The 25,666-nt window shown below is 31.9% G+C and overlaps 1 protein-coding gene across 1 annotated transcript; it reads right to left on the reverse strand.

Moving 5' to 3' along the window:
- Positions 1 to 2,126: 2,126 nt before the first annotated feature.
- Positions 2,127 to 3,815, reverse strand: LOC139483233 (uncharacterized). Its single transcript, XM_071267264.1, has one exon. It carries the CDS (start codon positions 3,813 to 3,815, stop codon positions 2,127 to 2,129), a length of 1,689 nt encoding a protein of 562 aa, XP_071123365.1.
- Between the last annotated feature and the right edge of the window lie 21,851 nt (positions 3,816 to 25,666).

Genomic DNA, 25,666 nt, shown 5'->3' on the forward strand with positions numbered 1-25,666 from the left:
ATTATCCCAGGCCTATATAAACCATCTTAGTAGTAATATGCTTAATCTTATTGCATGGTTAGAACTCATGAGTACTTCTTAGCAAATCCAACAGTCCAGAATAGGGATATTCCACCACTAACAAATCCATGGCATATCTCTATGAAAATATAGGAATACATTTCTAGAAAAACATCGTTAAGTGAAGTGTACTATCTGCAGTAAAGGGGAAGTCTTCATTTAACTAAGTTGTGTGTCTTTTTAGAAAAAAATAATCTAACTATTATTAAATCTTCTGGTTCTACGTTAGTTTTGTTAGTATATACTCGTCAATGTACAAATATTTATGATATAATTTTAAACTTCATATTTAATTAACTAAACAGTTGGAGGTTTAGCTAGCTTTAAAACCGCGTTTAATCCATCTTTTTTCTACACAGACAAGAGGCTGTCAGAGAGACAGCAAACAGGATTTTCCTGCAGAGGTCGAATTGTGAACAGTTGTGAAAAGTATGGACCCAATATTTAGGCTTAAAACAGCTTTTAATTTGAATTGTGATTGAATATTTGCTACAGCATGTGTTTGTGACACAAAATAAATGTGGTCAAGAACTGAAAAAAAAAGAAATTGAACATTTACCTTTTTAATTTGGTCAAATATCCAAAATCTAAGTACATTGCAAGAATCAACATATCAAAGAACTCCAAGAATTCAATTGTTGATGAACTACTTCTTTGTTAAACCTGTTTTGTCAAAGGAAAATAATGAAAATCGAAAATTAGATATAATTTAACCTAAGACTATTAAAGTAGATATGATGTTATATTCATTTTTAAATTATAATCAAATATAATTAATAGTTTTCAAATAAAGTTCACTCAAATGATTGACATTTTACAGATGTTGTGTGAAATCTAGATAAAAGATGAAAACAATTTTAAAACAATTAGTGTTATCCAAATTTTTATATATAGATGATAGTTCCCAATATTTTTCTTTCATTTGTAGCAAACTAATATAGATATGCAACTTCTCTTTATTTTATTTTTTAACTTTTTTAATTATTGAAATAGATTATTATCTAATGAATTTGCAAATCGTTAACCCAAAACAGGATGAAGTAAAAATTAGAATTAACACACACTACAACAAAATATATATATATATAGCAATTAGAAAATTAATTTATTCCATGTATACAGAAAAGCGCACAAATCTTTTAAACAATTTATCAAAGAAATCTTATCTTTTATATCTTCAAAATGTGTAATAATGATCAGTTGATTTCTTACTATATCCATACAACTCCGATAGCTTTAATTCATCATCCCTCCGAAAACAGAAAAATTATCAAATAAATATGTCACTCGAATTGTAATTGTCAGATAAGACATAAATCAACAATTTCAGAACAAAGAGAAATAACTCAATGACAGTATAAATACCACTTTTGTATATGACATAGGATGAAAACTTTTTCAACATTGAGAAGAACTAAAATCGCGAAAATTGAACTTGTTCATAAAGTTGCAGGACACTACATATGCAAATTTGAAAACATTTCGTCAAAGGGTTTTTAAATGTTATTGTAGAGACACTATTTGGCAGCCGCCCGCACTTCTGCCTTCATCCCCAAATCAATAACCGGTTTTTACTAAGAAAAACCGGTTAAAAATGCAGGAACTAAACCAGGAATGTGACAGTTGTTATTTATTCGTTTGATGTGTTTGAGCTTTTGATTTTGCCACTTGATTAGAGACTTTCAGTATTTTTGTGATTTTACTTTTTCGAAAAATAGGAAATACATAATTCTCAGATTCTTACGACGATTCTTATGAAAACCAAGTGGAAGATTATGACGATTTCTGGAAAAAATGACTTGAACAATGTATATTCGTAACTCCGAGCTGAATCAAAACCTGCAATACATCTAAGGTGTATGAAGACTGTCGGTCATACACCGCTTCACACAAATTCAAGATGAACGTAATTAGCATTACGACAGATATTTGTAATCATATAGCTAAAACATTTTGAATATATAACACTTGATTATCTACGAGGCTGGCTTTGAATACTAGATTATAAACATGATAAATACAATAACAAAAAATACATAAATGTTAAATCTAAAGTCATGTTTCGTTTATGATGTCACATCAAACAAAAATGCCTTGTCTATCACGTTTGCTACTAACAACTTGTTAGATACCAGGTCATAGTGCAAAACACTGGGCTCCATACGACCGTCTTTCGTAGATAATAATTGTCTATGCCGCTGTCCATCAGGGGAGATAACTACCACATTACAAGAATCAAGTCCTATCACATACACATTACCAGCATTGTCTACAGCTATACCAAGTGGATACTTCAGAATACTCAGATCCCTGAATTCCCATTTAATCTGTCCTTGCATATCAGAGCATGTGACTGTACTTTTGTCTTTATCAGTATATATTATTGTGTCATTGAATGTTTTTACATATGATCGATCATTTAGTTTTGAATTTATGATTGTACTAGCAGAATCATCTCTTAAACTTATTTTCTTCAACCCTTGCGCTCTTGCACAGTATATCAAGTCCTTGTCATATAGAGCTATGCCGTCATTACTTGAACCAACATTCAATGATTTCTTGATGGTCTTTAGTTTTATATCTATTAAATTAATATACATTGAATTGTAACCAGAGGTTACAGCTATAAGATTATCGCCTAAATATATAACATCAAAAGCACTTCCTGTTTTAATTTCACAGTATTTCGATCCATCTGGATTGACCACTGTAACATAACCTGGAAGGGTGTAACTAGTAAACACCATTTTACCATCTGTAAGCATTGCACAACCTCTTATCGCTCTGCTTAATGTATTACGGGACTGAACCAACGTTAATTTTAAGTCATCTATAGACTTTGTTGGTACAGGAATTAACGATTGGGCGGCTTGTTTATCCTTCTGCCTCACAAAGGGAATATCATTTGGTTTCGTCTCTGTAACAACTTCTCCAAATCTTTTTACATCATTTGTCAAATTCTCCAAATATGTGTCTAATTTACAAAAGAAACGAGTATGACTCAGACTACCGCTTTTGCTTATTGACTGTATATATTCTTCTTTTGTAGCAATGTCACGTTCCATTTGTTTCAAAGTAAGAAAAGTCTGTAGTTCAGAAGCGTTCTGCTTTATTTTCAAATGATTGGATTGAAATTCTTCAATATCTTTTTTATTCTTCTCAACTAATTTCAGAAATTGGTAAATATCTTTATTCTGCTTATCAATGGTTAAATTCAGTTCTTCAATTAACTTATGCTGAAGAAAGTCAAGATGATTGTTAATTGCCTCCCTAGCTTTTAGTATTTTTGTCTCAATTTGTTCTTTTTGGTCTTTTATGGAAATCAAATTTTCTTCACGATTGTGCTTAACACGTTGCATATAATAAGCTAAATCGGAAAGCGTGTGCTCTATTTCCTGGAAGGCATTGGATGATTTGACGTTTTTGATAATGTCATCAATATCAACAAAATCTTTACATTCATTGTGTACTTCGATAACACATTTTTTACAGCATGGACAGTCATGCTTTTTACAGAATATTTGGAACCTTTGATTATGATTTCTGCAAGACTGGGCAAGTTGGAGAACTTCAGATGGTAAATTTTGATAATCATCAATAGGAACAATGTCATGATCACGTGATGATTTGGAAATACTGTGGTGTTCTTTACAGTCATCACATAGCCCTTCATCGCATTCGGAGCACCACACCACCGATGGTTTGGTGACATGTCGAAAATCACAGATACCACAGATTGCCCAATTACTTGCCATTGTCCTAAAAATAAATTTAAATAATTCCAATATTATTCATACTATCAATATTTAGTTTGGATTGATATCTCTATACGGTGAACAAACAATCAATAGCAGGTGATTTATCTTAAGACCTCCAATGATATTTATTTTAGCAAGAGGTCATTTAAACCAATGTCATAATGGATATTGCAAAACGTTTGAAACAAATTTTGCATTTGGAATAATCTTATTAGTCGTGTATGATTGTTCTTCAAATAATAGTCCTTTTATATGTTTTGGAATTTAATTATTATTCATGTTATTGTGACGTCCTGTTTTATTGAACTAGTTAGATATAGGAAGATGTGGTGTGAGTGCCAATGAGACAACTCTCCATCCAAATAACAATTTATAAAAGTAAACCATTATAGGTCAATGTACGGCCTTCAACACGGAGCCTAGTACACATTTTGGTTTAAAGCCAGCTTCTGGGTGATGTATTCTCGATCTGTGTTGAAGACCAATTGGGGGCCTTTGACTGTTTTCTGCTCTGTGGTCAGGTTGCGGTCTCTTTGAAATTTTCCCCACTTCCATTCTTAATTTTTAAAGAGGTATTTCGGATGCAATATTGTATAATGATTCACAGGCATTAAATGATTTCAATTTATCAATTAATGTTATTACTACAATTAATTGTAAATGAAATTAAAGTAATTTCTTTGTTTACTTCAGATTCTTTTAATATAGTTAGTTCTGTTAAAACATGTTATTTGTGTAGAAATACGAATAGAGATTCAATATTTTGAACTGTTAATCTAATCAAGATCAGACAGTAAATCAATGTAAAACTAATCTCACCACAACACAGCAATGTTAGTTTTAACGATAATTAGGTATATCATGAATATGTATAGTTAAAAATAGTAGGAAAAATACATAGGGGATTTTAAGTCATGCAAAATTGTCTTATCTCTGATGTGGAAGGAAATCAGTTGTATTTTATATTAAATAGTTTGATCCTAAGGATATAGGACAAATTCCTCCTGAATTTGTTTCACAGACAATGACAAAATAAGAAATGTTTTAAGATCTCTTCCATTAAAAAAAAATATTTTCATATTTCTTTTATAAATATGCAATTTTTGACTGACAACCTTAATAGTAGTTTTATTCTAATGATATAGGGTCAATTTCCTCTGAATTTGTTTCACTAACAGAAACAAAATCAGAAATGTTTTAAGATCTCTTCCATAATATTTTAAAATAGTTTTACATTGCCTTTATCACTTCATGCATGATATTTCACTTCTTTTGGATCTTTTAGGAATTTACTTCGTGTCATTTTCTTTACTTTTTATATTGTTACATATTTGTGTTTTTCTCTTATCCCAAGGGTGACTGTAAACAGAAAAAAGAACGGTAACGTTGATCTTTGACTGGCAGCACTTGTAACATCTCTTATATTGGTCCGTAGATGTGTTTTTTTTAATAGCTGTTGCAAAGCTAAATGTCTGTTTGTATCCAATAAACCTTCATTTTACCTAGACAATTCAAATTTACCATGTCTACATCCCAAACAACCTCTATTACATTGATTATATTTATTGGTGATGTTTCTTCGTCCTAGTAAACTGGTAAACTTATATATTTGTAACTGAACGGGAAACATAAAACAAATCAATCAACTTTTATCCAAGTCCCTTTCAATTCTACTGTAGTAACAGTTGGTGGAAGTTTCGGCTCGCAATGTTAAGTCTTTCCATGGCTGTCCACCAAAATAACCTTTTCTATCATTGGTTAATTTGCAAAATTTTGGACATTTTAGTTGGTAAAAAAAGTTTTAATTGTTATAAGCATCAACCATATAAAAGTTATGATAAAAGTATGTAAATTGTTTGATTATTGTAAATAGTCAAAACAAACTCTTGTACGGATGAATGCATGCTATAAGCATGATAAGCTACGATTTATCATTAGGTAATTAGTGATCCTGAGAGGGTCCGATTTAATTATTCCTCAGTCATTTTATGCCTACAACTATTAAATTTTACATAACCTAAGGAGTATATATACTAAGTGAAATCTCAGTTTGAGGAAAAGCTAAGATGTTTATGCATACGAGCCCAAGTTAAAACGAAAGTAGGACACAAGAAATATAAATAAACCTGACAATTGGTTATAAATAATAAAATGAGATGTAAAGAAATGACGATTTAAGGTTGTCATTAACATTTATTTCACATCAGCATGATCGGGTCAAACAAGTCTATTTTTGAAATTCTACCTTACAAATACATACCATGTAATAATAGTAACGTGTTAACCGGAATAAACGTGATTCTCCCTACATGCAATATTTTTCTAAATATAGATAATATTGATAAACTTAAATTGCGGCAGTTTTTAAATGTGTACAAAGGCAAAACTGAAAATCCTGAACATAATCAGCATCAGTGTGAAAAAGTCTGACTTTTGGAAAAAAGATAATCATTTGGTGATAATTATTCCGAATAATATAGGTATAATAGTTATATTTATTTAACGATGTAACACTATTTTCTACGAAAGAACGAGAGTTTTTCGTTTTGCTTTGGTTTTTTTGTTCACTTAAATACACATTTAATCAAATAAGATATCGTGCTTACCAAATTAGATATTATAACATAATAAAAGTGAAATCGTATGCATGACAATACATAGCATATTCTTATAGCTTAAACTAAACAAAGATTGATTAAAAGTTTATTGAACAGGGTTTTAAGAAAAACGTGATCGAGAAGTAGAAAAGATTGTTATACAACTGCTTCATTTTCTTGGCAAATCTACGAATAACTTTCTTTTATTTCACCAGATGCTAAATTCCTTAAGTTCACATATCGAAATGACACTGTGGAAACAAGTAAATGACCATTCTCAGATATAACAATAATTAATTCCAGTAATCAAGTTATAATCACCGACATATTTTATAGAAATACAGATACCCATCAGAGCTTAAATTTACAGTCTTGCCATTCAACGCACGCACATTGAAATATCGCTTTTTATTTTGCCAGACGGACCAGTGCGATAGTTACAGTCTGGCGTACTAAATTATAATCCTGGTACCTTTGATAACTATTACAGAAAAAGACCAACGAGAGGTTAGGTTGTAAACACTGATGTCGAAAATACTACTTCAAAAGTACCCATTGTGTCTGATTGGGGCCAGTGACAAAAAAGCTCAACGTCTAATCAAAACACAGAAAAAATATGAACGTCAACTCGTTTAAGAACACAGATGATCCTAGCCAGGGTGCATTGTATCGCAAATGTGGAAATGTGGAAAACGTTATTAAATAAATTAACCACTTTAAATGGAACGCGAGATATGAGGAACATCATCACTGCAGAGCAAATCTGTTTCATTCATATTTTTGTTGATACATGTTTTGTTCATAAATATACACACACCTTTCATGTAATGTATAAGGGTTAGAGGATTTAATTTTATCAATTGTTGAAGAATGTGGTAGTAATTTCAAGAAAGAAACATTCTTTGACAGTGTAACAGAAAGTATACCACGTTTTTAACATGTTTGATATCGAAACTGTTGTATGAGTAGCTATATCCAATTTGAAAAAAAATAATAACGAAAGATAGATATATGCCTATCACATGTATCAATGTACAAGTTTGTTGTAGTTTATAGCCCTTCATCTTACCTGAAGTAATTTACTTTTACCAAAAGATACTGAGTTTGATCTTTATATGTTTTTTCGAACCGTTATATATTGTATACATGTATATATGATGCCTTATCATTGGATAGTTACGGGAGTATCATAATCGCTGATATAGTGTAACAGGAACTTATCACCGTTCCAAAGTACCAAATTTAACTCCCTGTGATTGGCGTGGATTGTGTAACCTAATCGTGGTTTCCCGTGCAGTTCCTTTTTTGACTGTTTACTGTCGGTCATATGGTACGAGACCACAATTATTTCGTAGTGCATTTCTTTTAGAACATAAATGAAAATAAAAAAAATCCCACCTGCGCGTTCTCAAAGAAACTTTTACAGTGTGGTGTACTACTTTTGGGACAAATTATATAAATATTATAGAATACTTCATCGGCTCTAACTCAAAATATGGACAATTTTATGTTTAGGGCGTCTTGAAATATTTTGACAGCTTCCGAAGTGCTAATTTTAAACTTTTTTCAGCTGGACCAAATCAGTACTTTCCTTTAAAATTCTGGACCAAAATTTTTTTATAGTGTAATTTCACCTTCCTACTTGCAATTTGAGGCATTAAACATGGAGAAATAAATTTGGAAGGGGTACAAACATTAATGGCAAGTAACCCACTGTCAACACTAGGGACTATATTTGTGAACAACGAAAATCAAGGGACGACAATTGTGGTCTCGGACCTAATAGGATAGAAAGAGCTGACAAATCTTAAAAAAACTTGGTATGACCAAAGCTTAATGAATTATAACACTGCTTACAAAGTTTCATGACAATAGGATGTATATTATAGACAATAAGTTAAGTTCTATACTCATCTTTTCCTGTAAAATTTTTTCATCAATTTATTATTATTTCTATTGTAATGTCTCTATGTTATTCATAACTCATTCTCTGTCTCAAAACAACACCATAAACACCTGCTGACTGTTTGTACCAGGAAGCGGTTAAAAATTAAACCTAGATTGTTTGCTTTTCATTTATTTTTTTCTGACCAGGTACCAGGCGCGGATCCAGAGGGGGGGGGTTCCGGGGGTTGGAACCTCCCCTTTTTTGGCCGATCAATGCATTTGAATGGGAGCATATAGCTGGAACACCCCTTTTACTCTGGGTTGGGAACCCCCCTTTTTAAAATGGCTGGATCCGCCCCTGGGTACTACCTTTTATCTACACTAATCAATTCTTTAGATGTATCATTTACATCATTTTCTACTTCACAGGTAACAATATTCAGCAAAATTTATCCAAATATATATGCTGTATCAGTTTAACAATTGTTTATTCTTTAATAGTTAAGAAAGTATGTATATATAGTACAACTAATAAGTTAAACATGTACATGAATTTGTAATGGACATATTCGATACATGGTTATTGTTGACAAAGACCAAAGGATGCCGAGAGACGATAAACATTTTAAAGGGGTCGTCTATCTTTAACATGATGCACTATGTAAAGTCAAATAAAGCATGATAAAGTAAAGATTGCATTACAAACAATTTATCAGCTTGTGAAAATTTAATTAAATAATTGTATAAATGTCTAAGAATATAAGGCCATGTTCACATTGAACTAAATTCGGTGTTGTGTTAGTGTAACTCACACGTAAACTAAACACAATTGCGTTCCAATAGATAAAACTGAATGATTACATGTAGTTTAAATCATGTTTTGTCTACACACAGTTGATAGTGAATGTAGGCCTTGTGTAGGTTAAGTGTACACAAAACTAGACATTTAGGACATTCGTTTTACCGTGTATATATTTAAGGAGAAACTATTTTTGAATAAAATTGATATTTTTAACAATTATTAATAAAGTTCTTTACAGAAATTGTTGTCTAAAATTTATAATTTTATTTGTTTTAATTTTTTTTACGTACTTAATTAACCCCTGATCATAACTCAAAGCAGCATCCCATATGGCAGCAACCATTTGATTGTGTGTATCTGTGTGTGTTGGGGGAGGGGGGGGGCTATGGATTTTTTAAAAGTTTGTTTCCAGTTTTTGGAGAAAAAATGTTTTTGACCCTGAAAACTAAATTGTTTATTTCAACCTCAGCTGTCACAAAAATATAATGATAAAATCGGAAGAAAAAAAATTGTTTTCGGCTTGTCACCATAATTTGTCCTGAAAAAAAATCATAGCCCATGCCCCCCTCAAATGAAATGCCTAATTCATTTGAAATGGTCTTCGAGAATCGACTTGACATACACAGAAATATTCGCCACTGGTCTTTAATCAAACAACGATTCACGCATAAATGCATTACTAAAAAAAAGTGTGAGGTAAATGATATGTATGTCTAGTATCTCAGATCCGTTAAATTACAGTACACTTAAAAAAAAAAATTATCCTATCCCTTTGCCAAATACTCCTTGGAGAAAAAATACCATTTGAAACAAACAGAAAAGATCAACATGTACTGATCCCTAATATCTCAATCCTTTTTTTTTCGTCGTCTGTAAGCACGGTGTGGCAGCTTACATTTTCTAACGCGTAATCGAGACATCTTTAATATATTTAAACTAGTCTACTGCAAATCATCAAAATGGCTTTCATTAAGGAGCAACCATTTAACTTCAAAAAGGGGAAGGGGTATTTGTTTTTATCTGATTCAGAATTTTTTTCGCGCGAACGTTTTATTCCAGTTTTTTACCGATGCTGGTGATCAAATACTTTTTTTCAATATTTAACATTATAATGTATGGAGAAACTCTTGAATCAGAATATTTTTTTTATCATCTGTATGACCAGATTTTTTCATAGAGAATTTGAGCTCGGAATATTTCCATCCCCCTTTTTGAAGTCAAATGGTCGTTCCCTTACTGCTAGAAAAGTTGTCCGAAATCTTTGCATTCGGTTCTTCTTAATGAACATTTAAATGACATAAAGTTTACAAGTGTGAACAAATCGTATGTACAGTTAACTAAACAAGGTGTACAGATGTGAACACATTTAATGTGAAACCAGTGGCCTTTACATTAAACTGATTGTAAACATGTTAACTGTACACGGCGTTTGGTGTGAACACGGCCTAAGTTAAACACGCTAATTCATTCTTTAAAAAAGTTTAATTATATTCAAAATAGAAATAAGTAATATTTTGCTTGACAAACTAGCTTTATGAGGCGTTAGCATATATCAATATTAAAAGGAGAAATCAAATGCATGGCAAACATATTTTTGTAGCTCAAACTACACAAAGTTGTATTAAAAGTTTATCGACCAGAGTTTCAAGGAATACGTGATAAAGGTATTTTCTATTCTAATCTGTCATATAGTGACCGTCTTCAACAAATTGAAGATTATACCACAGCTACAAAGTGGAAAAGATTGTTAGACGACTGCTCCGTTTTCTGGACAAATTTACGAATAAATTTCTTTTATTTCACTTGATTCCAAATTTCCTAAATTCATTATTAAATTGTTCTCTCTTTCTACCAAAACGTGTTTTAGTTTGTATCCAGGATTTGTTTTCTCACAATCAATTGATTAATTTTGAACAGCGGTATGCTACTGTTTCAATTATTTTGCAAACACATTCTAGAGGTGGCACGGTAGTATTTCCTGGCTCATAAGGGATAATGATAGCCTTTTAAGGATTTTCACCACTTTCTAACACTGCGGAAAATTCTACATACACAGTTAACTGAAGTACTTTCATTATACTAATCAGAAATAAATTTGAATATGTATCATGACCGCTATCGCTCAAATCGCTCCTAAATTATTGTAAACTATAATTCTGTTTTGACAATAAAATCAGTTTGTAAATTATATACGCCCATTTAGGCTAACGCCCTAAATGTATATCGAATAATTGTTGTACTCTGGACAAAAACAAAAAATGCTGGATGATTTAGAGTTTGATATATTGAATACATACATGTCTTTTGAGAAAGACAATCAGATATTATTTAGACAAATTCCGCTGTAAAAATTCATGAATGTACTACTTAGCTGGTAAGATGTTTTATAGGTCCAGTGTGGCAGATGTTAAAATGCGCTAATTTTGAATTAAGTCAACGTGATCTGCAATAATACACATTGATATACTTTTTTAATTACTTTGTATTTTAGTTATTCTGTGAGTTTCCATCTAAGTATTGTATATCGGACATCTTTTATAAAAAAAAGGTAGATATGTTTTCGGGATTTTACATTAAATATATCAACGTTATCTTGTGTATAAACCTACCGTATTGTCCTATATTTCATCAACTGTCATTACTAAAAGCTTTTATTTCAATTCCATTCAGCTTATTTCTACAATAAAGTTATAATATATTTATATATATATCAAATATAAAGAATCTTAAAGAATGTTAAGGACCTTAACATTGTTAATAACACTTCTCTACGAAATTTGTTATCGAAAGGTCCTAAATATCGTGAGCCTAAATCCATCAATTGGAAATACAACTTTAAAATTTTGATGGATTCAGTCGAGGATTATGCCAGGCAATGGGCTAAGCGCGAGAAGGAAGACGTAGACACTCTTTCCGAATGGATTAAGGCAGTGAGGTCGTTGATACAAATCAGAATTAAGAAACTGAATGGGTCCTTCAATGCCCATGCTACGTCAATCTTTAAAGACCCAAATGTTGCAAAACACATATCCGACCTCCATGACAAATATGTTATTGTCCCCGCAGATAAAGCCCCAAATAACATCGTTTTTGTGTGTAAAAGTCATTACATCAACTGCTTGATAAACGAATTAGGTATTGACAATTCACCTGGAAACTCAACATATACCCTCACGACACTTACCAAAGAGGAAATCCTGGATAATCATAGGTCTGTTTTATGTTCCTTTGGAATTTCAACCAAAGATGAAGAACTGGATTTTCCATCACTGTATTGGATACCTAAACTACATAAGTGTCCTTACAAACAACGGTATATTGCTGGGTCTTTCAAGTGCTCAACGAAACCTCTTTCTAAATTATTAACATCTATTTTATCAGCAATCAAAGACGGGCTTTAAAGTTATTGTGAAACTGCCTATTCTAGAGGTGGCGTGAATCAGATGTGGATACTTAAAAATTCAAAAGATCTTTTAGAGTACATACAATCTAACTCTCTTTCATCTTGTAACAGTATTAAAACATTTGACTTTTCTACTCTTTACACAAGTATTCCACATTCCAAACTAAAAGACAAATTGAAATAGTTGGTATTACTTTGCTTCATAAAAAAGAATGGCCAACGTAAATACAAGTATCTTGTCTTAGGGAGGGATAAATCCTACTTTGTAAAGAATCACTCTGATTCAAACAAAAAATTCTCTGAAACTGATATTATCAAGATGATTGATTTCTTGATTGACAACATATTTGTTACGTTCGGAGGACGTGTTTTTCAACAGACTGTCGGCATTCCAATTGGAACAAACTGTGCCCCTCTAATCGCCGACTTGTTTCTTTATTATTATGAGGCTGACTTCATGCAGGAACTTCTTAGGAAGAAAGATAAGAAGTTAGCAATATCCTTTAACTCTACTTTCCGCTATATAGATGATGTTCTTTCACTAAACAATTCAAAATTTGGTGACTATGTGGAACGCATCTATCCAATCAAACTAGAGATAAAGGATACTACAGATACAATTAAGTCGGCTTCATATATTGACTTACATCTAGAAATTGACAATGAAGGTCGGTTGAAAACAAAACTTTACGACAAAAGAGATGATTTCAGCTTTCCAATTGTGAACTTTCCATTTCTAAGTAGCAACATTCCAGCAGCACCTGCATACGGGGTATATATCTCCCAATTGCTACGATATTCCCGTGCTTGCATTTCCTATCATGATTTTCTTGATAGATGTTTGCTGCTCACAAGGAAGCTATTAAACCAAGAGTTCCAAATGGTGAAGTTGAAATCATCCCTTCGTAAATTTTACGGACGCCATCACGAGTTGGTTGACCGTTATGGAATAACCGTTTCACAAATGATATCGGATATGTTCCTTACGTCGTAACTACAATCCCCTTCCCTTTCATGAATATGACCTACCGAATTAGATTATTTACCGGATTTGTAATCACATAAGCAACACGACGGGTGCCACATGTGGGGCAGGATCTGCTTACCCTTCCGGAGCACCTGAGATCACCCCTAGTTTTTGGTGGGGTTCGTGTTGTTTATTCTTTAGTTTTCTATGTTGTGTCGTGTGTACTATTGTTTTTCTGTTTGTCTTTTTCATTTTTAGCCATGGCGTTGTCAGTTTGTTTTAGATTTCTGAGTTTGACTGTCCCTTTGGTATCTTTCGTCCCTCTTTTATAACAGTCCATTTTCTTCTTGCAATATACCCTTTGAACACTTTTAGTAATATATGAAATTAAGTTTAAGTTACTACTTACACTGGATAATAATTATGGAGAATTGCATTAAAATAAGTTTAAATCAAGTGATATTATCATCAATACTTCTACATGTTCCGAATGTTTTTGTGTGTCGCTTCTCTGTCTAACAATATGACCACCTTTCCGAAGAGTTTATGTAAATTGTAATGTATTATCCTTCCAAATAATGATTTACGTTTTGGTTTGATGGGGAATCACATGGAAAAAACTTTAAGTCTGCTAAAACTCATTAAAAATTACAACGATAAAGAAGCAATTACTTAGGTTGATTACTGACAATTTTACAATAAATGTTTGCAAAGTATTAAAATTTCAAATAACCTTTTGTGTGAAAACGAGGAGCTTTTTGTATGATTTTCGAGATGTGCTAATTTGCGAGAAAAAAATCTCACTTCGTACCCCTAAAATCTAACCACAACATATGTGGAAATGTTTTAGCTTCGAAATCCAAGTTTACTATATGGACAGAGCTCCATTAGGAAATGTTACCATTACTACAAAAAGTAAATCAATTACGCATGCTGACCCTGATAGATGTCGCAGTAATGAAATGATAAGACGATACGAAAGGAAATTTAGCGAAAATCAAGAGTTGAACAAGAACAACACCATGACTCATCCAACAAAATACAAGCAGTAAAGGTTGTTTGAAGAAATTAATATAATTTATATGAATTACAATATACAACATCGTGAATCCCCATCCGGAATCCGCGGAGGGGTCTGAATTCGGCGGTGTAACTAATGAAATGGTTGTAACAGTAGTGAAATAAAATCCTGATCCGTTTTCTACAGAGCATAATTCCTCTGTGAGAATCAGACCCAGATTTTATTTACTCAGCGTTACGAAATTTCCAGAGAGTGATGCCTTTAACACGGAACAAACAAATCTCACCTAACTGCAGTTTAAGGCGGCATTTAACACCGGCTTGATTGGGATGCTTTGCAAAAATAATTTGAATATACTTGGTTAAATGTAACACTACCTTATCGGACCTATCATAAAAACATTCCTGGAAATCGTCATAGGGATGTATCTTTTAACTTTGATATGAATCTATATTGTTTATATAACAAGCAATTTAAAAACTAAATGCAATAGAGTACGTTTACAAGGTGTTATTTTACAGATATCAGCCAGAAATGTTAGAGTATAACGCCCTTTTTTCACGATTGACCTTGCAGCTACTTAAGTTAGTTAAAAGCAATATTATCAAAAATAGCTTACCATAACGTCTTCGAAAATAAAAACCACAAAATTATTTTTAATTTTAAGTATCTTAAATATTCTTCTCAAACGTCTCACTACAATATCAAGTGTTAACAGTCCAAAACGCCCCTTTTTAGTTATCATCCGAAATGACGTCACGTGTTCACATTATACACTATCTCAAAGTAAAATTATCTCATTGAAAGTTTAAAATATCGGATAAATATGTTAATCAAGTAATATCAGTTATAAAGAGGATTATATTTACCTTATACACATTTATTGATTGTTGGTTGCTGTACGTTCACTGGCAACTTAAACTGTTTAGCTTGTAACATTGACAACTTTTAAACATGTTTTACGTTTTAGATTTAAAAAAAGGGCCTAATGTTACAAGATGAAGCTACTGTTGGATGAAAAACATCATGGTAACCGCTGTTTCTTAGCTGTTTCATGTGTGTAGTGACGTCTTCATCATTGACATAATTGATGCACAGTATCATTTCTTTTTCTTAAACAAATTGAATTCAATTTCGGAAGGCAATCACGACATGAACGAGAGGAATTCTCTTTACTTGTACATTTAAGATTCCACTATATAAACGTTAGCTTTGAAGGTTATACACATTTATTATGAGTTTAATGTATGTTTGTCTAAATTGTTTCTATATTCCAAACGAAAATAAATTTAAATGTCATTTACAAATGAAAAGGACAGTGATGAGAAGTTGTTACATGGACGACATTTTGATTCCTCTTAGAAAGTAAGTGTTTGACAAGAAAAGTTGTTGCTTCTTGTATAATTGTGTTTATCATCACCTTATTTTGTAACTGTATTATGGTTAGTTTTAGGTCTAATTTTCTAATCACTGACTGATGATCGATGCTTTTCAACATTCCACAATATGGAATTGTTAAAGAATTGTTAAACACAATTTGATTGATATATGTATCTGTATAAAGTTAAACTAATAATCAATTGACTAAAGGAATAAAAAAAACTTTTTCAGAAATAGGCAATTTGAATGCGGTCGAACTGATTCCACGATTCAAGTGAAAATTGTGAAAGATAATATCTAATAAAAAAAATAGATCTACCCTTTTTGCTTACTTACCTTTAAAAGTAATGTCCGAGAAAGACGGAAACAACATCACCGTTAGTTTGAAATCGAAATTTGTAATTGAAAAACTAAATAAATTTAAATTGTTGTCTTTTATTTATCGTCAAAAGCAAACGCATTAAAGTCTTATGAACATCAATAAAAAAAAATGTTTTCCGGAAATTAAAACTTGAATTATAGATCCGCATGGGATCTAACAGAATCTATTGAACACAATAATGATGTTACTCCAACGAGAACTGATTCATATATATTGTTGGGATCGTTTTGTTTGTTAACTGATCTCACGTTAAAAGGCTTTCTAACAATCAAGAGGAACAGTATCGATTAAACTTGTTTCTTTGATCTGAAGTGATAAATAAAGGCAACAGTAGTATTCGGCTTCTCAAAGGTAACAAATCGATTGAGAGAAAACAAATCCGTGTTACACACTAAAACACATCAACTATAAGAGGTAAACAATTAAAGAACATAACATAGAAGGGCAACAAAAAAAAACACAACAGCAAGGCAACATTCATAGAAACCAACTATTAGATAACAACTGCCATATTCCTGACTTAGTACAGGACGTTTTAAAAAAACTAATGGTGGTTTGTGTGATTGGAACGAATCAATTCAGATTACGACACATACAGTCATCGATCGAACTCAATAGGATATATAAATACCTGACTCATGCGTTATCATTTTACGATAAAAAAAAATAAGATTACAGCATACCTCCCCCTTTGAATTAAGATGAGAGTAAAATAAATGTTAAGACAACAAACCATATTTGAGTTAAAGTTTTGAAAATTAGAACTGAGAAAAAAAATTAGAATGTTCGTAATAATATCGTTATCAGTAGAAACAAAGATCCAAGTGAAAATTATGAAAGAAAATATCTCATTTAAACGTTTGTAGTTACGGAGTAGGAGCAACAATAGTGTAGAACTGGTGTTAACATAGTTTTCTATATCTACCCTTACTGCTTACTTATCTTCAAATTTGAACAATCAATTACTTTTATGAAAAATTGTTGTTCATATTAGATTATTGTGAGGTTATGTAAAACTTGTACTCATAATAAATCTCTGAAATACAATGTACGTAACGTCATATTTCTTTTAAATGTATTTCACTCAGCCATGTAAGTGGTGAAAACCTAGAAAGCCAGTTACAGGTTTGGAAAGTTGATTAAATAAATTGTGATTGTTTTGCCAAAAGTTTTCATCAGATTTTAGGAAAAATTTTCATACATTCGATATGATTGTACTTTAGTTAAATGTAATGTTTTGGTTTGTACTGTCCTTATGTGTTAACTTTGCAATGGATACACACAGTATATAATTTATCCATATTTCAGTTTTCATTTGTCTCTTAATAATCATATTTGGATATATGTTGAGATAAAAATTGTCATGTCTGTACTCCCTCATTTGTAGACGAGATTCCATGTTAACATCGTAATTTCGGTGAATTGTGTAATCGTCTTTCTTTCCTAAAACAATCTTACTCAGTGTGACAACCTTGTACAAATTGAAATCGTCATAAGGGTGTAGTTTTTAACTTCGATATGAATCTATATGGTTTATATTGCTAGCAATTCAAAAAAGAAATGCAATAGCGTTCACAAGGTGTTATTTCACAGATATCAGCAAGAAATTAGTTAATGCAAATACTGTCCAAAATAAAATCGTTGTATACTTTGAGATATACGGTCTCAGTATATGAGTGTTCACTAGATATTATTAAAATACAAATATACAGTTTTCCGGTCTTTCGAGGAAACATTGCCAGTAAGGGACGACATCGAAGTATCAATGAAGGATAACAAACTTATTTCTAATATTTTGGGGGTGGGGTCAAAATTACTGCAAGTTTGTTAAATTGACATCGATTTTTAATATATCCTTCTTGATCAATCAATTTTTCCCATATTAAGTTAAGAGGGGGGTTAGGAGGGGGTCATTGGAAAAACTATATGAATTAAGTTTTATTTTTATCCTAAATTGAAGTTTTGATGTCGTTCCTAAATTCTGAATGGCTATATCTATTGGCGACCTATAAATGAGGACAAACACAGTCTTCAGACTCGACAAGTTTTTTGATATATTGTATTGATATACGGTTGTTTTTCACCAACTTGTGTTTAGGTTTATGCTTTATGTTCTGTATAAGGCAACTAAACCAAACCTACCTTCTTACCTACACACAGAATTTAATGGTTCATATCTTGATTAAAAAAAGAAGAACAAATTTTCACGTGTTACCGTGAAAGTGAGGCAAAAGATATCAAATGGACATTCTAACCCAAAATGTCAAATTCAAACTGTTAATGCCAAGGCAAAAAACGAAAAACAATGGAAAGACACATAACAGTAGACACAACGCACATCGACAACTAAAGACTGAGCAACACAGAACCCCACTGAAAACCAGTGGGGATCTGAAGTGTACCAGAAGACCAATATTGCCAATATTCAGGAGTATGCAATTTAATAGTTGTTTATCGGTGATGTTTACTGTATCAATTTTTTTTATGACTTCACATATTTCTGTGAATTTGCAGAAGGGTGAACCATTGTTTCAATCAATTTCGATTTTTTTCCGTTTCCACGATAACGACGGCTATTTAGAAAAAGTAAAACATAAATTCTTCACATGAATGTTCACATTTCTAAAAGTTTTCAAAAAGTTTTCTTATCACATGCATAGGTTACCTTAGCCGTATTTGTCCCCTTTTTTTTTTGGAATTTTTGGTACTCAATGTTTTTCAACTTTGTACTTGTTTAGTTTTATAATTATTTGATCTAAGCGTCACAAATTGGTCTTACGTAGACAAAAAGTGCGTCTGGCGTATTAAATTATAATTCTGGTACCAATTATTTACACTACTGGGTCGATGCAACTGCTAGTGAACGTTTCGTCCCCGAGGGTATCACCAGACCAGTAGTCAATATTTTGGGGTTGACATGAATATCAATTATATGGTCATCTTTATAAATTTTCTGTTTACAAAACTTTGAATTCTTTGAAAAACTAAATATTTTCTTATCCCAGGTATAAATTACCGTAGCCGTATTTCGCTCAACGGTTTTGGAATTTTGGGTCCTCAATGCTCTTTAACTTTGTACTTGTTTGGGTTTAATAACTATTTTGATCCGAGCATTCTTGATGAGTCTTACGTAGACGAAACACGCGTCTGGAGTATTAAATTTTAATCCTGGTACCTTTGACAACTATTAGTGTATTATGCAATTGTTTGTAGTTGTTGTTGTTATTTTTTCGAAAAATCCAACAACAGCTGCAACATTCACTGATGACATGTTACATAACCACTGTGATTCAGTGGGTTTAAGTATTCTGTAAGAAAAAAAAGATTAAATGTGTTTTCGCATTGGGTAAATATTATTTATAAATACTGACAGTACCTCAACACATCTAAGTCAACAGTAGCGTTTGTTTATGCTTGTTCTTGTAAAGAGAAAATATAATTTGGTTTTCTTTTTACATTTGTGCAGTTTCTATGGGAAATGTTGTCAACTTACACATTGCGAAGTCAAAGAAACAACACTACATGGTGATCAACATTATAGCATTATAGCATAGTTGGTCAATTCAATTCCAAGAACAAGCTCGAACTAGACAAGTGAGGGAAAATAATGATAAAAGGTGCCATAAACTAGAATTGTCATTGCAAACATTTCAGAGTATTTGGAGCATTTAAAACATTTACACATTTATATATGTTTCCTTAGCAAAAGCGGCCAATTTGAAAATTTCAAATACAAAAGTTGCATCTACATCTGCATATCATTCAACAAGGATGAGATTGTGGCAAATCATAAGTCTTTCTTGGCTTCAATGAACTATACAATAAACAGAAAATAGGAGTACTAACCTTAATTGGTTGTATTTGACACCTAATCTTTACAAAAATGTATACAAACAATTGTACATTACCAGCTTATCTGCATGTTTGACTAAGTGTTGTCCTTTAGATAGAGAAAAAATGATAACCTAAGTGAAAGAGGGTCTTCAAATTACTATACAACTGTTTAGCAGTGTAGTGGTATTAACTATATGTGGATTCTACCAAACTTCTGGATATTTTTAAATCTCGATCATTCCTTATCAAAACTTTAACTTTTTCAACGCTGTATACCACCATTCGCAATGTGGAATTGAAAAATCGACGAAAATAAATAATCCAGAGGGATACCAAATGGCAGGTTTTGTTAATAGTTAATAGTTAACAAAAAAAAAAAAAAATAAACATGATACTCAAAGGAACAAATGAATAGTATGCTGGAATTTCTTATTGACAACATATTTTTTTCAATACAAAGGTAAAACTGTTAATTTTTTTTTAATCAGCATTCGTATTGGTAGAAATTGTGCGCCTCTCCATTCCAAACTCGTCTTATTTCAAGTTAGTCTGAGTTCCTTCAAACACTTGTCAAAAACAAGATGACCAAAGATGCAAGGTCATTTAATTTCATATCTAGATAAATTGGTAATGTTCTTTCCATTAATAATCCAAACATTACTGTTTGGGTCCATTTATATATTCCCAAAAACTTGAAATTAAGGAAAAAACAAACACGGATTCCTCCGCCTAATTTTAAAACTCATATCCCGAATCTTGCATACACGGTCATCTCAGAACCAGAATCTGTAACAAACGAGACGATTAATATTTTGAAATTATCGATTCTCCCACCTTTGTAGTACTATACTAACTTCACCAGCAGATAGCATATACATTTCCCAACTTATTCGCTTGCAGCTCCTACGCAGACTTTTTAAAATGTCACCATGGCCAGTGTCTGAGCAGAAAGTTAATAAACTAGGGATATGTCAAAGAACGTTTCGTCTTTTTTTTTAAACTGAAAAAAATTCATCGGAAGGTACCAAGACCTTGTTGTTAAATATTCCGTATTAATTAAACAAATAATACACAATGATCTTGATCAATTGATTCTGGATACTGACGTTGTTTATTATCTTAAAAACGTGTTATAGTATTTTTAATTTTTTTTTTTTTAATATTTTTAACTGTCTACGTCTTTTTCTGGTGATATCCTTTTAACTGACTCTGTTCTTATCCATCCAGTCATTGTGTTATTGTGCTATGGTAACTTTTTGTATTTTTGTCTTTCTTTTCGCTTATGTTTTTGGCTATATGCCTTTTTGTGTTTCTTACTTATAAATTTGTTAGTTTTTGTAGAGATTAAGATTATTACACAATGTTGAGCTAGTGTTGTTTTCTATTTTTACCTATTATGTCTGTTTATTTTGATTACACACCGTTGTCAATATGATAGAATTTTATGCGACTGTCATACAATTGAGAGGTTTAAAGCAGGTTTAATTCACCATTGTCTTCATAAAAAAAATGTACCAAGTCAGGAATATGACAGTTGTTATCCAATTGTTTGATGTGTTTGAGCTTTTGATTTTGCCAATTGATTAGGGACTTTCTGTTTTGAATATTCTCCGGAGTTCGGTATTTTTGTTAATTTAGAGTTTTCATATGTAAAAACCGTAGATCCAGTGATTCTGAAATCATCCAAAACCTATATATATGTTACAACTACGTTGATCAAACATTTAATGATCTCAAGTTCAGCTATTCTCGAATTTTTCACAAACAAAACTAAAATTCTATTTTTCACCTTTTAAAGATTCCACAGTCCATTTTCACATTAGCTTATGATGCTTCGCATTATCCTGGAAGAAACAAAACGGGTAAAATGCAATAGTATACGGCTTCTAATAATGTCGTTGTTAATGATATCGAATAAGGAACAGAAGATAGAGAGAGAAGTTGTAAACATGTAAAATCAAATCAAACAATCGAGCTTCGTCGTAAATATTTGCCACTAGCAATTGTTTCTTATGTCCATAATAACGGAGTGCGATGGGATATCGAAAACCAACACCTGCTGCCAATAGCTCTCGATACATTTGTCCATTATTGGAAATAATAGCAACATTGTTCGAATGAATCCCTGCCACATACAAATTACCATCATTATCTACATCAATACCAAGAGGATCTTTCAGAACGCTTTCATTTTGAAATGTCCATTGCCTTTCACCTTGCAGATTATAGCATATAACAGTGTGATTTATTCTGTTGTATGATAAATGTTGTCTTTAAATATCGCAGTGTAACCTTCCGTTGGCATTTCTTCTCGGACAGTGTCGGTCAAAGACTCGTCGTGTAGATTTATCATTCGTATACCTTTGTTGAAGGTGGAATAAATCAATTGATTGTCCTTTAATACCATGCCATAGTTATCCGAACTCAGTGATATTGTTTTCTTAATTTTTTCCCTCTTCCAGTCTACAATGGAAAGACATTGCTTGCATGATTCACCGGATGTTACAACCAATGTATTGTCATTGCTAATGTATACCAAATCAAACGCTCCACATGGTATCTTCATCTCAAATTATTTTGATCCTTGATCGTTGAATACTCTCACTTTCCCTTCGCGGTTGTAGGTAAACACCAATCTACCATCTGGCAGCATGCAACATCCATAGATCCATTTGCCTTGCAGGTTTATTTTCTTGTGTATCTTCAAATTAATGCTTTCAAAAGATCTTGATTGAACGATCGGTACTATTATCTGGGCTTCTTTCGCCTTCTTTCTGCTTAGAACAATATCGGCAGGTTGTTCTTCAATATGTACTTCCCCAAAACTTTTTATATCAAACATGATTTTCTGAAAGGCTCCATTTATTTCGAATTCCAGAAAATGCTGGCTTAAATCCTCACCTTCAAATAAGGAGTGCAGGAATTTATCCTTGCTAGAGACGTCTTCCTCGATTTGCTTCACTGAAAGGAACATCTGAAGATTTGCGGCATGTTGTTTGATGTTAATAATATATTTCTGGCATTCTTCAACTTCTTTTTCTTTCTTTTCTAATAATGACAATAACTGACCAATTATCGAGTTTTCTTTTTCTTCGAGGACATAAAGTTGTTTCATAAAATCTTCTTCAATTTTGTTGAGATGGTTGTTGATCTCCATTTTAGTCTTCTGAATTTCTTTTTCAATTTTCTTTCTTTTTTCTTTCAAATCGACATATTCATGATATTGTCATGTTGATGTTGGCGATTTTTTTGTAGATTTTCTGCTAGTTCAACTAATGTTTTCTCAATCTCAGATAGGGCATTGGGGGTTTCGTAATTCTTAATAACGTCATCTAAATCGACGATATCCCGACATTCTGTATGTGTTTCTACTATACATTTACTGCAGCAAGGTCGTTCGTGTTTCTGGCAAAACACCAACTTTTTATTGTGTTTGCTACAGTTTTGACTGATTTTCAGAACATCTGTCGGTAACTTTTGGTAATCCGTAAATGGTATCACACTATGGTTCCTCGAAGCCTTTGACAATCTATGGTTTTCATGACGTTTTTAACATAGTCCTTTATCTCATTCCGTACACCAGACTATGCATGGATTGGTGATGAGTCGGAGGACACACACATCACAGCTGTGGACGGATGACGCCATAAAGAAAACGCTACAAAAAAGTAAATAAGTAATGATTATAAAAATACAAGGTAATTGTTTTAGTAGTTAAAAATAACACAAGCAGCATCAACTAGCCTCACCATCAAACATAAACTTCACATTATAAAAATATAGTTGAAGGAATCTGTAAAATAAGATACATTTCCATTACTGTAACAAGTATTGTTTCAGGCCCCAGGTATCAGAAACTATTTAACTCATTTGACAAGAAGATAGTTCTCTAAACAACAGGATCCCGATGCACCACTCTGTATTATATACAAGAAATGAACGTTTGATCTCAATGAGTTTGTGTATCATTTTAGCTGTTTGTTTCAATTCCAACTAGTATTTTTTATATAAAAAATAAAAAATTAACTACAGTTAATAAAAAGTAAATTTTGAATGCTAATGACTTAAATAAAATACCAATTGACAATCTATGTCAAGAAATGTGTACATAAATCTAGTCTTGAAAATAATATTAATTGTTAAGACCTTCTGTCTATTCTTCTTATTTTTCTTCTCGAGATAACAGACTTTAGAGCTAGAAATGTCATATCTTTAATCAAACCTAACTGGGAGCAAACTTGTGATTAATCATATTCTCATTTTTTAAAGACACTCTACAAAGTAAAATATCAAAAATACCGAATTCAAAGGAAAATAAAAAACGGAAAGTCCCTTATCAAATGGCAAAATCAAAAGCTATTACACATCAAACGAATGGGAAATAACTGTCATATTCCAGATTTTGTACATGTATTCCCTTATGTATAAAATGGTTGATTAAACCTGGTTTTATACTAGCTAAAGACTCAACTTGTATGGCAGTTGTAAGTCGTTGATGATGATTGTCGGTCTACACTTTCATGGGTTTGATTTGTCTTTCTAAAAATTATTCTATTGGAAGATTACCAAACTACAATCAGTAGATAGCAGGTAGTACTTAGAAGAATAGTAATAGCCACTACAGAAACGTGATGTTTCAATAACCGGTATTTTGATCTTAAATGTTTGTTATCATGTTCATGCATACTGTTTCTGTTTATTTTTATTTTCTTAAAACTTTACGAAAGGCAAAACATAGATATTTTTTAATCAATGGTGGCTTTTGTAGATATTAAATTTTTTGCTTAATTTAGGTGTGTATGACATCTGCTTAACCATTAAAAGTTCAGGAATATACCGACATCTGTCAACATCTTTACCTAAGGACAAAAACACTTATAAATTGTCAGTTGACGGTTGTATCTATTCTCAATTTCTTGCCACGATCAATGTCGATCATTTGTTTTTTTAACAGTTAGGTATTTTAATTATATAATTTGAAAGATATTTGAGCATTATGTTCATAATAGACAAGTGATTAAAACAACAAATGCATTATACATTAATATTTTCATTAATAATCTTTCTCTCTGTTTACAATAATTATATTTGAAGAATTGAAAAAGGAAAAACGGTTGTCGTCAAAACAAAAAGCTCATAAAATTCAAATGTAATGGTAAATTACCAAACGTCATTGCAGCAGTGACAACCAATTGGTAATCAATGTCTCACTCGTAAACTCGCTCAAAGAAATGGGAAGATATTATTTATTCTTGATAAAAAGGAACGTTGTTAGATATAGATACAGAGGAGCAGTTGGATAGTGAGATGAATAAGGTTCTTTTTAACATAGTATTTGATATTGACGACCAAACAAACTAACAATCGTCGTATGGCAATAACTTTTACCAAAGGATTAAAATTGTAAACTAGTGTTTCTTTTCGCTGGCAGTGATAGAACTAAGAAGATTTGTGATCAGTACAAATGAGACAATTCTCTCATTCAAGTCAAATAAAGACAACAGTAGTATACCGCTGTTCGAAATTCATAAGTCGATAGAGAAAAAACACATCCGAGATACAAACTAAAACCGAG

Source organism: Mytilus edulis, chromosome 7 (assembly GCF_963676685.1).
Source record: "Mytilus edulis chromosome 7, xbMytEdul2.2, whole genome shotgun sequence".
Taxonomy (NCBI): domain Eukaryota; kingdom Metazoa; phylum Mollusca; class Bivalvia; order Mytilida; family Mytilidae; genus Mytilus; species Mytilus edulis.

Bases quoted from the DNA above. Each gene is read 5' to 3' on its own strand.
- LOC139483233 (XM_071267264.1), bottom strand. From the start codon at position 3,815: ATGGCAAGTAATTGGGCAATCTGTGGTATCTGTGATTTTCGACATGTC.